Source organism: Lepisosteus platostomus, chromosome 3 (genome assembly GCF_059453375.1).
Source record: "Lepisosteus platostomus isolate fLepPlt1 chromosome 3, fLepPlt1.hap1, whole genome shotgun sequence".
NCBI classification, from domain to species: Eukaryota; Metazoa; Chordata; class Actinopteri; order Semionotiformes; family Lepisosteidae; genus Lepisosteus; species Lepisosteus platostomus.
The window spans coordinates 37,635,786-37,655,810 of NC_142613.1; the positions used below are offsets into that span (position 1 = coordinate 37,635,786).

General features: G+C 36.7%; 1 protein-coding gene across 2 annotated transcripts in view; it reads right to left on the reverse strand.

Moving 5' to 3' along the window:
• LOC148674844 (calpain-9-like) overlaps positions 1-20,025 on the reverse strand; it is a 36,767-nt gene that overhangs the window by 10,864 nt on the left and 5,878 nt on the right. For both annotated transcript variants that reach the window (XM_088625521.1, XM_088625522.1), the window contains exons 3-16: positions 19,112-19,181; positions 16,374-16,492; positions 14,548-14,681; positions 12,980-13,154; positions 12,197-12,274; positions 11,168-11,253; positions 10,494-10,568; positions 8,546-8,706; positions 5,039-5,208; positions 4,685-4,696; positions 4,367-4,575; positions 3,881-3,935; positions 2,475-2,489; positions 47-109 (exon numbers count right to left, since the gene is read on the reverse strand). In XM_088625521.1, coding sequence (XP_088481647.1) covers positions 47-109; positions 2,475-2,489; positions 3,881-3,935; positions 4,367-4,575; positions 4,685-4,696; positions 5,039-5,208; positions 8,546-8,706; positions 10,494-10,568; positions 11,168-11,253; positions 12,197-12,274; positions 12,980-13,154; positions 14,548-14,681; positions 16,374-16,492; positions 19,112-19,181 — 1,422 coding nt within the window. The remainder of the gene's footprint in view (positions 1-46; positions 110-2,474; positions 2,490-3,880; positions 3,936-4,366; positions 4,576-4,684; positions 4,697-5,038; positions 5,209-8,545; positions 8,707-10,493; positions 10,569-11,167; positions 11,254-12,196; positions 12,275-12,979; positions 13,155-14,547; positions 14,682-16,373; positions 16,493-19,111; positions 19,182-20,025) is intronic.

The window sequence follows — 20,025 nt, forward strand, 5'->3', positions numbered from 1 at the left end:
GCAACCCTGTAATGGATATGGTTAGAAAATGGATGGATTTTCTTACCTGATCAGAATATTGCAGAAAAACCTTCTTGTGGGGATTGTCTTCATAGTTATAAATGGGCTGCTATAGATAAAATGAATAAAAACATTAAACAAATAAATTAATATCAGTAATGACCAACAACTATAATCTCCAAAAATCTAATCACATTTTATCCCATGGAATTAAAAAAGTTGTTCTATGAATATTTTTTAAGACAGGTCCTTACTGAAAATGAAATTTTAAGTGACAGGATTTCTTAGTTATATATATATATTAGGAAATATATAGTTATATTTTAAAAATAAAAAAGAAACAAATAGTTTTGCAGTTCATGACAGAAAAGTAGCAAAGCAGTTAACAAGGACACAGCCTTGACATTGTAACCTTGAATCTGTCGAGACTTCAATGCTTAAATCGCATATTCTATACTTTACACTTTCAACTGGATTCAACTGGATACTCTGCTGAATCAAAGGAACAGAATTCTTGAATGCTAATATTTGTGGATTATATCACCCTTTATGTTATAGTGAACATGTCCAATTTCCAAAAGATGTACTAATGAACATGATGGGTTTTAAACTACCTTCAGCAGCTGCTTGTGGCTTCCAAACCATTAAAGCTTTCTGCATTGAAATTAGCTCACCCTGCATTGAGATTAGCTCATTAGCTCACCCTGCGGTCCATGTGGGTCCTAATGCCCCAGTATAGTGACGGGGACACTATACTGTAAACAGGCGCCGTCCTTCGGATGAGACGTAAAACCGAGGTCCTGACTCTCTGTGGTCATTAAAAATCCCAGGGCGCTTCTCGAAAAGAGTAGGGGTGTAACCCCGGTGTCCTGGCCAAATTTCCCCCCTGGCCTTTACCCCATCATGGCCTCCTAATAATCCCCCTCTATGAATTGGCTACATTACTCTGCTCTCCTCCCCACTGATAGCTGATGTGTGGTGAGCGTTCTGGCGCACTATGGCTGCCGTCACATCATCCAGGTGGATGCTGCACATTGGTGGTGGTGGAGGGGAGTCCCCATTACCTGTAAAGCGCTTTGAGTGGAGTGTCCAGAAAAGCGCTATATAAGTGTAAGCAATTATTATTATAATTATTATTAGTACTGAAGTAAGAGATAAGATGTTAAAGGGTTAATAACTTAAGTCAGTTCTGCCTGAAAATTAGATTTCTAAGCAACAGGGGTTTATGGCAGGAAAGGGGGTTAACTGATAAGGATTCCAGATGCGAGCAAGGAACCCCCTGGGGGCATAATCTTAAACTAACAATTTGGCCAAATACCATGACCCGCCCCCCTCTTACCATAACATCGAATGACGTCTGAAGCAGCAAGCAAGGACTATATAACCTAAAAGTTTGTACCGGCACATCGAACAATACTGTTGTTGTTTCTTGCGGGAAACAAGACTTCGGCTTTATTGTTCCTTACATGCAATAAACTCATCTGTTTTACTTCATCTCGGGATCAAGAACCTTATTCGTTCTGTTACAATAGTACTATAAAACAATTTAGAACTGTATAGCACTAAAATAAAAAGAAGCCAGAAGATTCAAAACATTGTTGTTTGTAAGATTTCTACCTCCACCATGATCAATGAACCAACTCACTTTAAGAATGCTGTAAGTAGTTCTTGAGAGGTTCTCTATCACTGCCCCTCCTGCTACTGTATAATATATGACTGTACGGTATAAAGTCAATTTCCAACTGGACTCTGCTATGTCACCTAGCTCTGCTCAGGTGTGGCAGTCTCTGACAGATATTCTGAAGCAAGGATATTGCACACAAGGTTAAGATAAGTGATAAATGAATACCTTTAAAACATGCTGGACAGATCACAAGGCATCTCAGAATTCATTAAATACTCTGGTATTCTTTTCTTGCTTCGTTATACAATATAATACTTTACAGGCAAACCTTTCTTTTCCACAGTAGATCCTGTAAGAGCCATTCTGGTTCAGAAAGCTGTGTGGAACGAGCTGCTGCCCTCAGTCACCTGACCAGCTGTTGGCAGACTGTTTTAAGACCAGGAAGCAAAGGCTTCCAAGTGCCAGTTAGATCTGCTGTCTGGAGGACCAGAGGGAATGGAGAAGGAAGCAACTGACCAAGGGACAAAGCAGTCCATAAGTTTGAAATTTTAAAAGTGTTTTTAGAAGAATCTTGCAAAGTGACTGAAGGTTTGGAGAAACTGAGTGACAAAAGTGTGTTAGGCAACAGGTATCAGTAACCATATTTAAATTCAAGTTTGCATATAGCAGTCAGTGTTTTTGGTGTCTGTATACTCCCTCTGATCAATGTCTTCAAGCACAAATAGTGGCAAAGGTGCTAATCAACAAGGATAGAGGGGCACACTGTTTGCTTAGAGACCACACAACTACCACACTGTAAGGAATTTGCACTTTGAGGTGTGTGGTGGTGCTGAGCCAGTGAGGTCCGTACCTGGGGCAGTGGGTCCTTGAAGAAAACAAAGAAGAGACAAATCTTCATGACACCTTCCAGCTGCATACAGTCATTTTGTTAACAAGCCCCGAGTCGTTAACTCTGTCTTCACCAAAAACATCATAAGGACACATTCATTTTTGAGTCCTGAGCCCTGGCCAGGAAGGGTAGGATTACACCTCTCGTCCCAGGAGAGGACTCAGACACCAGGGACTGTACAGAGAGCAGTAGAGGCATCATCTTTCTCCCCACATCCCACATGGGCAAAACAGGTATGGGAAGAACATCAGGGATCACATTGTTTGGTACTAAGGAGGATGTCTAAGACCTCCCAAAGACTACAAAGAATTTCATCCCTTTTTCTGGTGTGGCAGAAGGAGGCACACCAGGTCACCGACCAGAGCTGGTCTGGAGAGAATAATGCTGGATTTTTCATTTGGACCCCTGGTTTTGGTAACTGGACTCCATGGGGTTTTTGTGCAGGTCATGAGTGTGTAGTGTGTCCCTTGTGCATCATTTGTATCATGTGTTCTGTGTATTAGCTAGGTAGTATTAGATGTTGTCATGGCTCACTTGGTAGACTTTAACAAGGAGAGTAACTAATACTACTGTCTTGTCTGGTCTGTGGGTATCTATATACTATCCATACTATATATTCTTGACATGAATTTTTGTGAAGAATCTGAAAGACACCTGTTCTGGAAAACTGGTAAGCAGCTTAGCTGCCCAGCTGTGATAGAGAGCCTAATTAGAAGTTAGTCTAGCAGTTCAAAAAAGGAGATTATGCTTTGTATTGGTGTTTTGCTTGGTCTTTCATTTCCCCCACTGTAAATAAAAGAGCATTTGATTTGTACCGTAGAGTTGTATATTTGTATATCCTTGGCTCTTTCTGGAGAAATCAAGAATTGCAGCTGGAGTACAACATAAACAGTGCTTTATTTTTCACTTTTGTGGGTAGCCATTAATACAGTACAGACCTAAACCATAAGGCTACTCAATCCATAATTTTGCTTAGTCTACAGTAAGCCAACTAACCCAAAATACACAACATTACATCTGTCTGTTTGTGCCTGTTTTCCAGGGTCAGTCTATTTTAAATATCCCAATGTGTCATGGCCAAGCTGGACAGTCACAAAGACATTAAAGCTGAAAGAGGTCAGTATTGCATAGTGAAAACAAAATTATTGAAGCAACTGTGGCTATCAGAGCCAAAAATGCTTCTGGTAGTGAAGCAAAAACCACAATTTGAAATGAAAGACTCATGTGATCCCTGGAAGTTTTGTAAAAATTATATCAAATATATATAAATAACACATGATGGAATATGTTTATTCAGTAGTAAACTACAAACACTAGTGAACTCCAGCTTTTTTTCAGTATTCTACACAATTAAATTGCATACACACCTTGGGCATCTCCAAGTTGGGGATGTTGGACTCCAGAACATTGGTACTACTATCTCTGAAAAGAAAAATATATATTGCATTTTTCAGTCATATCATAGTCTACTGTGTTTTTTAACGTGCCTTAGTAAATATGCAGTTGTAGCAAACTCCTTTTTATTGAGTAGACCTAATCAAGAACAAGAGAAAATTTTTGAACACCATATTTTTATTGTAAACACCTTTTGGTTAGCTTAAAGGCACAAAAATAACTTTGTCTATAGAATTTAAATCCTAAGCAATTTCAAAGGGCTCATGTGATAAATTAATCAATAGGAATGTTATGTCAAATACTCATTAGCTATTTAAAAAAAAATAATGTAAATGTTTGCTTTCAAAGTGACTTAAAATGCAATTTACAAAAATTGTAAATGAAGTAAATATTATATTATAGGGGATATTAATATATAATATATCATTGCTGACAATACAATCCATTAAAAGTCTTACTTTGTGTAGTTCTTTGTCTTGGAAAAAATTGATAAAATAAAGTTAGCAGTTTCATCTGGTTTATATGTGGAAGGGACAATTAAATAGTCCCCAGGTTTGAGCTGGAAGCACTCTGTCACTTCTCTGGAGTTTATGAATGCCTTTGTTTTTGCAATGGGGCTCTGGCTATTGAAGAACGCTGCTGGGAACTTTCCCCTCTGCTCCTTGTACTTTGGAAAAAGAAGAAATAGCATGCAGAAACACACATTACAATTTGTATTTCTTCAAGGAATAAAATAAGTTAAATCTGTAACAAAAGGTGAATAGCAAAATACTTACTGAAGGTGGTACCTACAAAAAAGAAATTAAAAGGCACGTTAATTTTAAATTTAAGTATGTTTCTTAACTGGAAGTTAACATGGTAGTGCAAAGAGAATGATCTCTACATGTACAGTATGTAAAAGGTTCAATGCATAAAATGTAAATAAATGTCATTTAAATATGTAACTATGTATAGTAAATAATACATTTAGTAGTTTTTAAATTTATAAGAACAAGCTATTGCTTGTGCATTTTTTGTTTTTTCATAAAAAATTAGTCTCCCAAATTCTGAGAAGGCTGTCGAAATAGGCCAAATTAGAAATGAACAGAGACTAGATCCTCAGAGAGCAAGAAATAAAAAACCCACCTCACCTGAAAAATGACATAACCTATGGATGCATTAGGAGAAAGGTGTCTGAACCTTTCCTGAGGTTTCTGCATGAGTGACACCAGGATGTTGCAAGAGCCCGAGGTGTGGCCGTTCTCTTGTACTAAAAAGTCAGTTAGCGTCACTCGGTACTGTGGATTCATCCAGAATGTATCTGCAAGCAAACATTTGGTTTTTCAGAGTTCGTCCTCTACAATTGTCGATACAGTGCAGAAAAAATTACTGTATATCCAATACAGAAAAAAATCCAGTGAGTCATTCAATGTGTAGTCACACCTGAATCAATACAGGTTAAAGGAGGCCAAGGGTGAGACCGAGAGATATTTCTGCAGCCATTAAATAGGTTTAAAGAAAGGTGAGATGTGGAATATGCGAAAATGAAATGTAAAATAAGAAGCAAACTTAGTTTAAGCTTGAATTAAATAAGAAAAAGGTTAAGAGATGCACCTCAACTTATATAAGTTATATGATTTTTAACTTTCTTTTAAATCCATTTAATTGCAGAAACAGGGTGAGTGTACTGTATTGTAAGCAATGCAGTCAGTTTTTTGCATTATTTTTTAACCTTTCTCTTAAAGGTTAAACTGTAATTGAAATATATTTTGTGTGCTCATTCAGTCCTTGCTTTAAAGGTCTGAATGCTGTTAGTGCATCACCCACAGAGTTTGAAACATTCTACCTAGTCTTTCAGTGTACCTCAAATGTTCACCTAGACTTTGGTTCTTGTTTCATTACTGAGCTTGACAATTTGACAGTTTTCAGGGCTTTGCAATTATTGAGGAATGCTGTAATCTCTGTTGAAAACTAAAGAGATTTATAGGAGGATTTCAAATATTTTGCTCCACAGCAGAATGTGCTTCTAGGTGCTTCGAAAGTAATTAAAATACGAAGATGTCAGTCAAGCTGGAGGCGTGAGAGGTAAAGTCTGTTCTTGAGTTGAGAGGCCTCATACCTCAACTCAGCCTCATGACTGGAGCTTGTTGTACAGTATATATTTGTAAAGCAGACTGAGAGTATGTGGATCCTCACTGGATGGGACATGAGCACTATTTCTAGTACTGCTGTCACCCATTTATACTGCGCGGCAGACTGAAGCAATTGCTCAAGGATGCTCCAGTAGTGTCTGCAGTAGGGAACTGAAGCCACAGTCATCCTTTTCTACGTCCAGAGCCCAAAGGTACTCTGTGTTTTACCCCAGAGATGTGAAAATAAACTTTTTCACATAATCAGGGCCATAGTGAAGAGGAGATTAGCACAGCTCCCGGTGGAGGGAATTCTTTGTGGAGCATGTAGGTCCTCCTCATATGAAGAACCTCTCCTTGTGGAGTCAGTTCTTGGATTTCCTCCCACACTTCATATATGCCTCCTGCTCTTGTGTCCCTACTCTGTGGCGGACTGATGTCCCATTAAGGATCTAGTGTACCTAACACTCTTTATCTGCTGGGGGAAGATCTGTCTCACCTTGAGCCTCCCAGGATGGTCACTCAAAGTGGAAAGATAGAAGGTCTGGTCCCTTATCTGGACATGCCTACTTTTGCCTTGGAGCAAATGACTGTAAAATATGTCTCATATATTCTTCCTCAATATGACAATACTTTGAGGAACTGAGCCAGAATGGTTGCTTTCCTTAAAATGCTTTCCTTGAAATTGCTTATATAAACAATGACTTGTTTATAATGTGAAGACTATGTCTTCACACAATGCTATAACATGTGATGTAATTTTAATTCATTTTCTAGAGTTGCACCTTAGCTATAATGAGCCAACACAAGCAGATAATTTACAAGTGCATCTCTTTCAGTTTTAGAGTACTTTATCTGATTTTTGTAATACAAGTTCTTGTGATCTGCAGATGTATTTTTGTGCTCAACAGCGTCTATGTTGAATTAAATGTAAATGTGTCAGGAACCACCAGTTCTCTTCCTTCAATTGAAGCTTTTTCATTACTATCACGCTATAGTATTTCACAGCCAGCCTTCCACTCCTGCCAATAGGAAAATTGTACATTGAAATTAAACTTAAAATGTAACGGTGATGTAATAACATATGTAGTAATAAATCATTTAAATGGGAGAAATGAGAAGATATGTAAATGTGAAAATCGTTATATAATGTGTTCAAGCACTATTCAAACTTCCCTTACTACCAAGAAATATGTAAAGTATGACTTATACAGTTAGTATTGTAACGAATGGCCGGCCATTTGTTACGGTATTTCCTGCTTGAATAGGGTTTTGGACTAAAAACTGGAATGTTAAAGATTTAAATCTAAGATGGGCACTGCTGTTTTACCCTTGAACACTGCTCAGTTGTATATGGTAAATGGGTACCAATATAAGTTGCTTTGGATAAAAGCATCAGCCAAATACTGTACATTATTAATGGATGAATAAAAATTCCTGTGAAGAAACTCCTGTGCTAACTCACAAACACACGTGCAGCCTCAGAAATTTGCAGCTAACAAGTGGTAAAGGTTGATGCCTGTGTGAGTGTGCCTATTTACAGTACAATGTTAATGCTTTTGCTTCTGTGGAGGGTGTAGGGCTCCAGAAAGCAAATTATTCTGAATATGCATGATTCTGGACTACGTGCACGGCTTGCTCAATTGCAATAGAAATGTTTTAAATGTAACATTTAGTAGTTTATTAACTACCAAAGTGTATGTTTTTGTCATTTTCTTAATATTTCTGTTGTGCGTCTGTACCCAACTAAGGATTGCCTACTTGTGCCAAGGAGTACATAGTATCTTTTTACAGAGCATAAGAACACAAAGGTAACGAGAGGTTGAAATTCACCCTATCTAGCTCAATTAGCTGCTAGTAGCTAGGTGATCCTATGAGCTCACTCATCCATTCTTTGAAAAATAAAAACAGGGTAAGAGCCTCAACAAGGGTGTATTAAATGTATTTCCCTGTAGTTCCCTCTTCTGTCCTCTGGTCTGCTATTCACTGTTGATTACGAAGAGGTCTATAAAGACCTTCGATGATTTTGAATACAGAATCAAGACCACGGTGGCACACAGTGGTTCGCATTACTGTCTCATAGTGCTGGGGCCCTGCGTTCAATTTTGGACATGCAGTGCTATCTGTGTGGAGTTAATGTTCTCCCAATGTTCATGAGGGTTTTCTCTGGGTGCTCTGGTTTCCTCCCACAGTAAAAAGACATGCTGGTAGGTTAATTGTCTTCACTGGTGTGATTGTGTGCATGTTTGTGTCTGTATGAGGACCCTGTGATGGATTGGCATTTAGTGCAGGGTGTGTATCGCCTTGCAGGATAGGCCTTGGCCCCTCTGCGATGCTGTATTGGATAAAACAATTAGGAAAGGGATGGACAGAAGGATGAATGGATTAATGGATGAATCAGGACCTCCTACCCCTCCTCCATAGTCTTCTCAAGACAAACAATATTCAATATTCAGTTCTTCTGTCATGCCAGTAAAGGACTCTTGAAAGGAAAGGAAATGGAATAAACGTATTACAACTCAAGCCTACCACTGTAGTTCAAGCAGCCACCAGCTGTGGCTCCCTGAACCCATCTTCCTTCATGGACAGAAGAGTCCCAGACACACTTATTTCCTGAATCCAGAAATTCGGGGGATAAATTACAGATGTCTACTTCTGTGAAATGCCTCTTGAAGTCCTCTATCGACATCCTGTAAAAAAAGACTACAATGTAACACATTCGTTTAGAAAAATATGAAATTGTGGATTCAAAACTTTCTCCTTACAACTTTGAAAACCAGATTACAGCTGAAATGGCAAGGTTAACAAAATCCATAACACACAGATGTCATTACTAAAAAAAACAACTGAAAATTATTGTAAATGGGTTATAACGCTTATTGCTGAAAGTAAACCTGACATTCTTTGATGTGACTCATTCTTTTGTGAGTTTGGCTAGAAATAAAAAAAGTCTTCTGTCCTTTGTAAACAGGATTTTCTAATGACATAAACAGAATATTACATGTTTTAAGATAAGGAAACAATTCTAGAACATAAAATATTACAAATAATAATACTATTAGGCCCATCTGACCCATTTGGTAGCCAAGGATCTCATTACAAATTTTCTTGAAAAAATTTGAGAGAGAATTATAATGATAAATTTTGGTTGGTTAAAATGAAGAATAACAGATCAGAACAGTTCATTAACTGAAACCTTAAGCCTGTGAATGACAGACTATTTATTGCCTGTCCTCCAGGCAGGCAGCCAGCCATCTGTCTGAAGGTTTTAAAAGTTACATGGAATTATCTCTTGTTCAGGACAATAGCTTATCTCTTTTTAAAAAGTGCCAAGTTTCTCTACGTCATTAATACCTTGGAGACAACTATTTTGCCACTTTGGCACCCACGAACCTTCTGTAAAGACTGTAAAGACTGTAAAGCTTGTACCTGAGTTAAGCAGGGCTGAGAGAAGAGTCAAAATGCAGGCAGAGAAGTAGGAAAATGAGCAGGCAAACAGGCAGACTGGCATGATGAGCAAGCAGACAGCCTGTCGTGTCAAGCAAACAAGCAGAAAAACAAAATCCAAAACAAAGTCAAAAACATGCAAACATGTTTGTTTGCCCAGAGAGCTACAGGACAAAGTACAAGGAAAATCTGAAAGGTGAGGTAGAATCCAAAAGATAACAAAACTGGGAACTCCAAGGTTTAGAGGATGAAATTCTAATCTTAAGGAAGCTGTTCCCCATGAGACAGGTATAGTTCAAAATCATGCACAGGTGGGACAGATCTCTTTTCTCTGCATGTAGCCACGGCAACTATCTGACTGACAGGTCTAACTGAGGCTTTGGCAGGTGCCGTGATTACATGCTTTGATTGCAGCATGTTCTTCAGCTCTCTGGGAGCTAGCATGACACCTTCTCTTTGTCAACCACACATGACCTACGTTTTTAAATTTGACATGTTGAAATGAATATGAAGAGGTGAGCTCCCACATCTATTGTTTATCAATACATGTTTTGATATACACATATTTAACTAAAGCACTGATCGTCACTAATTAGATTCCATTGCATTCATATATTCATTGTGAACAAGTAATTGGTTTATTCCATGCTGAGAAGAGAAGAAAGAAAACATGTTTCGGCCGTGGAGCCTTCTTCAGGTGTCACCTCCATGCCTGAAGAAGGCTCCATGGCTGAAACGTTGTGTTTTCTTTCTTCTCTTTTCAGCATGGAATAAACCTGTTACTTGTTCCTACGCATGCTGATGCAGCTACCCACCTGAAATATATTCATTATGTTTATTATACTCTAACGTATGGCTGCTGTACGCTGTGTGGTTTTGTGCTTTATTTTCTTGCTCACATAAGGAACCTGTTACAATAACATTTTAAGCAATTTATATACTTTATGTAAAAAAGGTTTTTGATATTGAATGATTCATTCTACAGTTTCATAAAAAGGCTTGTTGAAATTTTAAATAGAATTTGTTTTACCAAAATTCTCCGTCGTCACTGTCGTGTAGCAACTCTTTTTTTTCTTTAGCACCCACTGTTTGCCATTTTGGGGATCTGTCAGAAAAGAATCAGAATATAATTTACATACTATAGCTTTATGGGTAATCTGACAAAACGCAGACATTTTTTGTGTATGTGTGGGTAACTGTCAAATTCAGACTTGAACACCAGAAACTCAGAAATGACCAAGAGTCAGTCTGAGTTCTGTAGTGTCCTGCACATAGATAGGTCTTCGGAGATTGTGCTGTTTTTAGCTTGTTTCAGTTCTCAGGAACAACTTTGAAAACAGAACCCATTCAAAAATCATCCCTTAGTCTTGAAAGAAAAAGAATAAACTTGGAATGAATCACTTTGTATTCATGTCAGTTGGCTTAGTCTTTACTAATCTTTACTACTGAATACTACTGTAATACTCACTACTGGAGTAAATGGAAAAAAAAATAAATGCAGAAAACTCCGAACATTCTGCTACCCTCTCCAAAAACTGTTCACATGGCATATAATATTGGAATCAATTTTTAAAAATGTTTACTCATGCACAATGAAAAATGTTGATATTTCCTTTCGATTTGATCTTCTGAATTATTCAATAGAATTTATGTTCCCCACCCCCCAAAAAACCCCAACTAATTATGGTTCCTCAGAGAGCTTACTCATCACTCCAGTCTCCTATCCATTCCTCTCTTCCCCACGGATTCCACAGCCGAAGTAACTTCTCTGGTACTCCATTGCTCAGCACCTGTGGAGAAAGATTATTTATTTATTCGGACCTTTCCACCAAATTCCCCAGCAAGACTTCTGGAGTGGTGTTGGGGCACTTTCTAGAATTCCTTCTCTCACATTAAAAAAAAAAAAACAACTAACAAAAATCCTGTACCATCACAGACATTTCAGTAGCTTGGTTAGATTGTAATGAATGGATGATAGGGGCATGAGATTTTTAGAGTGTTCAGTTTGACTTGCCCAGCTGAAGGAATGCAGCCTAGCTGGGTGGAAAGACTGGGAAAGACTGATCTAACCCCCTCCACATCACATCTGCAAGGGTGTCGATGGGGAGGCAGGGGGAATGCGATACAGATACACTCAGGGAAGATCTGGGTGCGAGACGCATATATGCAGGCGATTGTATGTGTGTGAATTCAGGACTTATCCTTCTTACCAAACTTCTGTTATAAACCCCATTAAGTATTGAAACCCTTTGTCTCCCATAGGTTATCATTGGGCATGTTTTCTATAGTATTAAGTGACCTAAGATGTAAATGATGAATAGAAACACCTATTTTTTTCATATCCATAGATTTATAGGAATAATTCTTCCCTTTTAAATGTTATGAAATACGATAAATGTTAAGTACCATTTGCCAAACTGAATAAATGTTTAATTAACTTGGAAAAACCTTTAATTAAAACAATTAAGATGTATATGCACTCTCATTAGTGAATGCATTTATTGATTTCTTAAGTGTACTTGATAAACGTAATTCATCTGTCATCATCTGTTTATTAGCTGAAATAAAACATCTACTAAAACCTTCAATAAGTTCACTCTCAAACACATTTGATAGTTCCAGGATTGTTTAAGATGCAAGAAGGCAGTAATAATATGGATGTGTTTATAGTCTATATTCTATAAATACGGAGTGTTGTTCCATGTTTTGGGATAGATTTTTAAATGGACTTACCTCTGCAACACCAGTGACTGTATAGGCATGGCCTTCCACTAATCCACTGGGCAGTACATTATTTTTTCCTGAAGTTTTCTAAAAGGAAAAAAAAGCACAAAATTAAAATAATATATCTGTTAATGATATACGCCCATATTTTTTACATTTGCTAGTCTCTATGTCCCAAATTATTAGTAACTATTAGTGCTTGTTTTGTAGTTTGATTGCAAAGTGAATCTAAAGTTTCATCCAACCTGACAGAGAAACCTGTTCCAGATATCCACAGCCCTTTGTATAAGTAAATGTTTCTGTCTTTTAATTAATTAATTCCCCTTCACAGCTGTGACTCTGTGTCCTTGTTTCATTACTAGTGTAAGTACGATGCAGGTTGAACCTGTCTATAACCCTTTTTATATACTTGGATCAGTTCTCTTAATCATCTCTGTTTGAGACTGAAAAAATGTAGGTCCCTCAAACTGAACATACTGTATGCAACAGTTCCTTGATACCAGTAATCATTTTCGTTTCTCTTCTTTGTACTCTTTCTTAGGAAATCATATTTTTGGTGGTTTCTTGACCAAAACTGAACAAAATAATTAAGATGTGGTTTTACTAGTGCATTCTAGTACTTAAGTGTAACTTCACTGGATTTAAATTTCCCATTTATTGCTATGAATCCAAGCATTGTTTTGTATTGCTTCCCCATATTGTCTTGATGAGGACACAAAAGAAAAAAATCATATATCATATATAGCTGGCTACCTTTTCAGCTTTGTACAGTGTTATAAATCTAATTCTTACCACTGGAGGGGTTCCACATCCCATGAGAGAGTTGACTTTTGCAGCTCTTTCAATGGTTTCCCATAGGTCTGGCTGGGCTTCCTTCAGATTGAAGCAAACATGCACTCCTCCAGTGAAGTCCATCAGAGCCTCTGACACACTTCCGGAGCTCATGTCAGCATAGGAGCCGCACACCCTGAGAAAGAGCACAGGCAAACAGTAAAAAAAACTGCAACTCTGATGGAAACATTGGGCATACTTTCCACAAGAATACAAGGGCAAAGGATAAATACACTCAAAGCTAGCAATGAATAATTCTTCATCTGGGTCATTTCAACAAAGAGTGTTGAAACTTTGCTTCTCTTCCTGCCTGCTCATCCATCCTCAGGAGGCTGTTCCCTAGTGAGGTTTCTGGAAACCTGAAGTCTGTCCCGGAAACAAGGGACTACACCCCAGACTGCTGGGTAATCTTTTGCAGGGCTCATGTACTCACAAGAACAATTCATACACAGCAGCTCACCTAGCTACAGCCCAACACATGTGAGGCAGCAGCACAAAGTGCCAAAGCCCCCTTCTTTCACTTTCTTTTGAAATGTCTATTGAGTCTCCAAATATCCATTCTGATTTAAACTGATTTAAACACAAGCTTTACATCTAAGTGTGTGATCTTTTATTTGTCTGTAATTCAACTGGAAGTAGATTGTGAATTATTTCATCTTATTTCCTCCACATTTGAAAATGATGGAAGAAGGAAGGCAAATAAACAAAGCATTTCAGGCATGTTTTAGTGTACTGTATAACAATTTTTGCCTTAAGTGCCAGCAGCCGTGTCACCCTGCAACTCACAACTAGCAACCCATTGAAGCTCAGTAGGTGTGAGGCTGGTCAGTGCACTTATGGGAGACCTCCTGGAAAGCCAAGGTGGTATCAGTGGGGCCAGCCGGAGGCGCTCACTGTGGTCTGTGTGGATCCTAATTCCCCACTATATTGACAGGTTTGCAATACTATAAAAAGGTGCTGTCTTTCGGATGAGATGTAAAACTGAGGTCCTGGCTCCCTGTTCCTTTCCAAAAAGAGTAGGGGTGTTACCATGGTGTGCTGGACACATTTTCCATTTGGCTGTTATCAATCATGGCCTCTTAATAATCTCCATTTATGAATTGGCTTCATCAATTGGCTTTCCACTGATAGATGACGAGTGGTGAGTGTACTGGCACACTATGGCTGCTGGCACATCATCCAGGTGGATATTTCAGATTGGTGGTGGTTGAGGGGAGTCCCCATTACCTGTAAAGTGTTTTGAGTGGAGTGTCCAGAAAAGTGCTATACAGTATAACTGTAAGCAATTATTATTATTATTATTATTATTATTATTATTATTATTATTATTATTATTTGAACTTGTGATGGAACAGCTCTTCTGTACTCAAAAGACATCATATTTCTCCTAGGGTTCTGGTTGTCACTTCTCAAAATCATCAGTTTTGTGAGCACTGACAGTATGAGTTTCTTTTCTTTTATTGTTGGTGGATTATATTTTTTAGAATTATATTCTGGTTCAAGTAGATGTAGACATTGGACAGACTTACTTGGCATAGGCCTTCTCCAGCAAGGCAGGCCAGAATTCATTCTGGGTTTTAGGTCTGACAAAAATAAGGTTGTCGTCAAGGGTTGGCAACTTGTCGTCTATCACAACATCCACCCACTTCCCAAATCGCCAGAACTGTAGAAACAAATACAACAAAAAACAGACATCACAGACTGGCATATTCTCAGGGTGTTACCTTATGTAATACACTATACTAAAATACTGTTTCGGAAAGCAGAAGTATAGGCTTGTGTTGTTGCTGTAGAATTACATTTTGAATGATGAAAATGATGATGATGATGGAAATATAGTAAGATGCTGATACCTTTCTAGACTTAAGTATAAAATAAGTGGTGGATCTGTGACCTCATATAGAGATCATACTATATAGTTATTAGAGTATCAGAAGCTGGATTGCCCAGTACAAATACAGTAAAAAAGAAAAGAAAGGTCTTATGATCTACAAAAGGGTTATATGATGAAGAATGCATTTGTTTCAGAAATACGTGACGAAAGTCCTTTTTCAGATGGTTAGATAAGGGATAATTGGTCTAATGCCCAAAACATCCCGAGGCAAATTTCATTGCAAGTAAAAACACATACTTAGGTGAATCAAACAGCATGAATCAAGCCTTACATGTAGTGTAGTATTATTGTAGAAAATTGTTTAATTCATAATGGCATTAGTTTTCCCAAGCATTAATGTTTGGAATTAGCCTTTTTATATCCTGTTTGTAAATAGTTGAATAGATGCACAATATGTGCCAATTTTCCTTTTTGCCTCTACTAAGGCAAACTAAAATACCAACGTGAAGTGCATAATATAATAGTTTACTCAGGCCCTCGGGGTGAACAGAAGATATGTTCAGTAGTTGGCTTTGTAACAGTGACATAATGACAGAATAGATTGAAGATGCACAAAAACAAGAGAACAATGAGAATGCAAACAATGTATAGAAAGCTTCAGAAGAGAATAAAAGCCAATTTAAATTCATGTCCATTTACCAGTCATGTTTCATTTTACTCATTTCTAGCTACTGGATGTGGTGTTTTGTTAACTAAGCATATGTTCCTGCAACATAATGAGTTCCTGCAACATAATGACTGCACACTCATTAACTCATTAATTTGCCCCATAGTAAAACATTCGACTTTGAACCTGAAGAGGTTAAGAAAAAATTATCTTCTGATTAAAATTGCATTTCTTAAAATATAAAATAATACATTATAAAATTATAATAATGTAAAAGATTATAGAATTACAAAAGTATTTTCATTCAATACACACAGATATACTTAAGAATGCAGATTGTAAAAAAGCACACATTCATCAATTACAGAATGCAAGCTGTTACTGAATGCCTTCCAATTCATAAACAAGGCCTAACAGTAATTTTGTGAGAGATTCATAAGGCCGTGATTAAAACTCAAATTTACAAGTATCTTTCTGTGCAATGAGGCTAAGTAGATGTCTATTTTGCTATCCTGTCATTTCCTACTTGTTTAAACACTTATCAGTGTGTTTGTGTTGTTTGTTCTGGTTGGGCTGTTATTTGAAAATCATATTATATAACCCAGAAAGAAGTATGAAAAACAAACAGATTAATACAATTGGAAAAAGAACAAGGTTTTCAAACTTAATTTTCTTACTAAGAAAACAATACTAAGAAAACAATAATCTAGTTAATGGTTGCTTTAGGGAACAGATGACAAATTGTGATTTTTACATTAGGTACAAGACAAACAAATATGATTAATAACTATGATACAATGCAATTAAACCTTCCCTAGTAACTGTCAGAGTTATATTGTATTTAAGTTCTTTACCCTGAAATGAAAAATTCCAGCATAATCCTTTTGAAATCCTTGGTCACAAGGCATAACTTGTTTCCTAATATGCTGCTGAAATGTCAATGCACCCAGTGAAGCCAGGAACCAGCAGTTACCTAAAACATGAGAAAAGTAAAGATACATTGTCAGTTTTGTCAGTAGACATTAACTCTTTGTGAGTGAAATTCCATCCATGTTATTGCACTTTTCACTGTTTGAAATGACTAGAATAGTTACAGACAGGGTAGACACCCTATGTAAAGTGTAATCTGTTGGGAAAAGAGGGGAGAATCATGCTGTCACATGTTTCAATGGCATTTCTTAACACTCCTGTAGATTTTACATACCTCAATACATATTTAAACTGTCAAGCAAAGTCACTTAATTTTGAGTATAGCAATGTTTTTGGACAGGATCAAGTAAAGGTTTAATCTTTGCTGAAAAGTAGACAGAGGAAACAAAGTTTTGGCTGTTTAGACATTCTGCTCTTTAGCATGGAATTGACCTACACTCGATCCTTTGCATCTAACACAGTTTGACACCGCACCCCCACTCAAATATCTGTTAGCTGCTGCTTATGTAAGTTTTGTTTTTCACTATTAACACATTCCTCTAGTAAAGGAATCGCTAGAAGCACATATTGTTTCATTTTACTAAGTGACGTTTAATTACTGGGTGGGAAATTTTCCTGACTGTCAAGTTCTTTGAATCTCTTTGCACGCATGAGTTATTTTTAATACATGAAATTGTAAACATTACACAGAGAAATTCCAAACACTACAAAGTAAAGCCTCAGGCAACTGCCTGAAAGAAAAAAAGACTTAGAAATAGTTTTAAAACAAAATGTACTCAATCATCAAAATCAAAGACTGGGTAAAATATTGTTTGCAAGGCACACCCTGATTTCGGATCCATGCTATGCACAGGGATTCAGTACAGTGGTCATCAAAACATTTCTTAGTGATTTGATGATGGTGCAAAGCACATTAGTTTGTATTTCCTTGTTTTGAAAAGAAAATAATAAAATGTGTTATTGCAGAAGTATTTCTAATCATGAACTAATTATTTTGTAAAATACTTTTGCTTATTGTTTTACATCTTGAGAATAGGTAGTGTGTATTTTGTTTGTATCTTTTTACCACTATGCTCTAAATATTAATACCTACAGATTGAATACATTAAGTTTAGGAACTTGAATTGTTAACGTTTTTTGACCAAAAAATAATTGTTATTTTCTATGAATTTCCTTTTTTTTAAAAACAGCTTAATGGGAACTATGTCAGATGAATGTTATTTGATTAAACTTGTACGACAGATTTTTTTACTTGACTTGAAAATATGTTTTCAATAATTTTAACACAGTCTTAAATATTAAAATATTGTAACGCTGATGGTGGGGGGCCAACCTGATGCGGCAGAGGCGAGGGCGCCCACGTGAACCCCGTATCGTTACAATAATTTCCTCCAAGGGATGATATGCCATAGCTCCATACATAGGTTTCTACAAAACTGATCTTTCAATAAAAATACTGTATACAATAATTTATAGGTTTTAAAAATTTTAGAGATCAAAGGTTTGGAAATTATTTTTGTTTTTTGACACCATATGCATTGAAATAGGTGTGGAATTATAACAAATGGATGTTGTACATTTAATATTAATGTAGAGACTAATTTTTATCTTCATTTTATTAAACCCTTCAGTGCAATGCTAGTATAATGGTCACACTACCTGGGAGTAGGAAAGCTAGACTAAAAGTGTTCAGGAAATCTAGAAGTTGAATTAAAAAATATCCAAGCTTCTGTATTACTAGGGTCCTGATTATGTTTATTTTTATCAAATAAAATAAGCATCACACAACCTTAATGACACAGCTCAATAAATCTCTTGATTTTGAAATTTTTTAATTGGTGATATTTTTATACACAATAATATAGGTGTCAGTAGACCCTTTAGAAGTGATTCCTGACAGTGTCAAAACTTTCAAAATACAAATTCAGATATAACAATACCACAAGCTATGTCTTATAAGAAAGTGGTGACTAGCTCTCGCTGAGCTGATGTCCTTACATAACTTCTAAACTATATATGGAACATATTGAATATCTGCTATGAAGTGGCATTTTTAGTTATGTTTTAGCACAAAATCCCTTATATACAAAAATATATACAAAATAATCATAACTAGTAGACAGCTATCACATTTAACAGTGTATCACTAAATCACTTTCAAGGTTTCACTTTTCTAAAAGGGTGTTGTTACAGTATTTTGTGCAAACTACAAACTACAAACTACAAACTGTGCAAACTACAAATGTAATTGGTGCTATTCATAGGATTATGCTGGTGTTTATGGAATACTAAGAAAATTGCAATAAAATATATCTTGAGCTGACGCTGATATCTTGAGCACAATGTTTACTTTAAAATGTAAGTATATTTTTTATCAGAAAACATTGATATGAAAGGTGGTTTGTATGAAGTAATTACTTTTCAGCTTTCCTTGACCAAAGGGATCCAGGGAATTCATGCAAGAAGGGTGTTGTGTTGATATGTATTATTTCTGTGGAAGCAGGATAAGAAAGTGCATATTGCATTAAAAATTCACAATAAAGAAAATATCACTTATATGGAATGTAGGACTTAAATGGGTCAACTTATCAGTCAACTCAAGGTGAATATGGAAAGCATGCATGCAATTCAGAGTGAATTTTGGGAAAACAAAAACACATACCCACTTGTCCTTGGCAAAGATCAAACCTGGAGACGTCATTCACATACAGCTGAGGATCACTGTGAAGATTCTAAAATGAACACAAAAATCATCATTATTGAAGGGAAACTTTGACATATTACTCTCTTATAACCTGTGCATTTTGGGATGAACTTTGACAAAATTGTAAAGATGCAACTTTTTATCGATATTTTGCATTTATCTTTGCCATCATACAATTCCAAGTACCAAAAACATTTTTGTGTTTGATACTATACAGTATGTCTGCAACAGACCCTGTGGTGACCAATGAATCTAAGCAGGTTAAAACTCACGAAGGCCTATACTGGACAGCAGAGGGGGATTTAGTGCAGAAACCTTGCCAGATTTGCAGCAAACAACACTCTTGAAAAGCCTTCCTCCCGCTGACTGCTTTCAAAACCCATCCAGCCCTTTATATCCCTGAGGTCCACTAATTACTGTGAACCCCCTGTGAACATGTGTAATTGACCTCTTCCACTAATCTCATTAATTAATCTCACAGTGTCTACTATAATTACAAATGATAAAGACCTTTGCCAGTTTCTAGTGGTAGGTTAGCTGATATTACAGTTCCCTCAAACACCAGCCAGCTAATATCTTATTTAGTGATTAACAGAATCTTTATACAGTATACTTTGATTAATTTTATTAACCAGATCTTTTAAATGCTTTGGTTTTCAGGAAAGACCAGCACATCAGAATCTCCCAGTTAGCTTGTGTAGTTGACACCTTCTCCTTCCCTTTCACCTTTTGTAAGGTTATGTTTGGTAACATAATACTGTATTTCTCTGATAAAACTATACTTTACCTTTAGAGGGTGTATATACAGTACATTGTTTTTTTTATTATTTTGAGTGAATGACCTGGATATTCTCAGTGCTTACTCGTGGCAA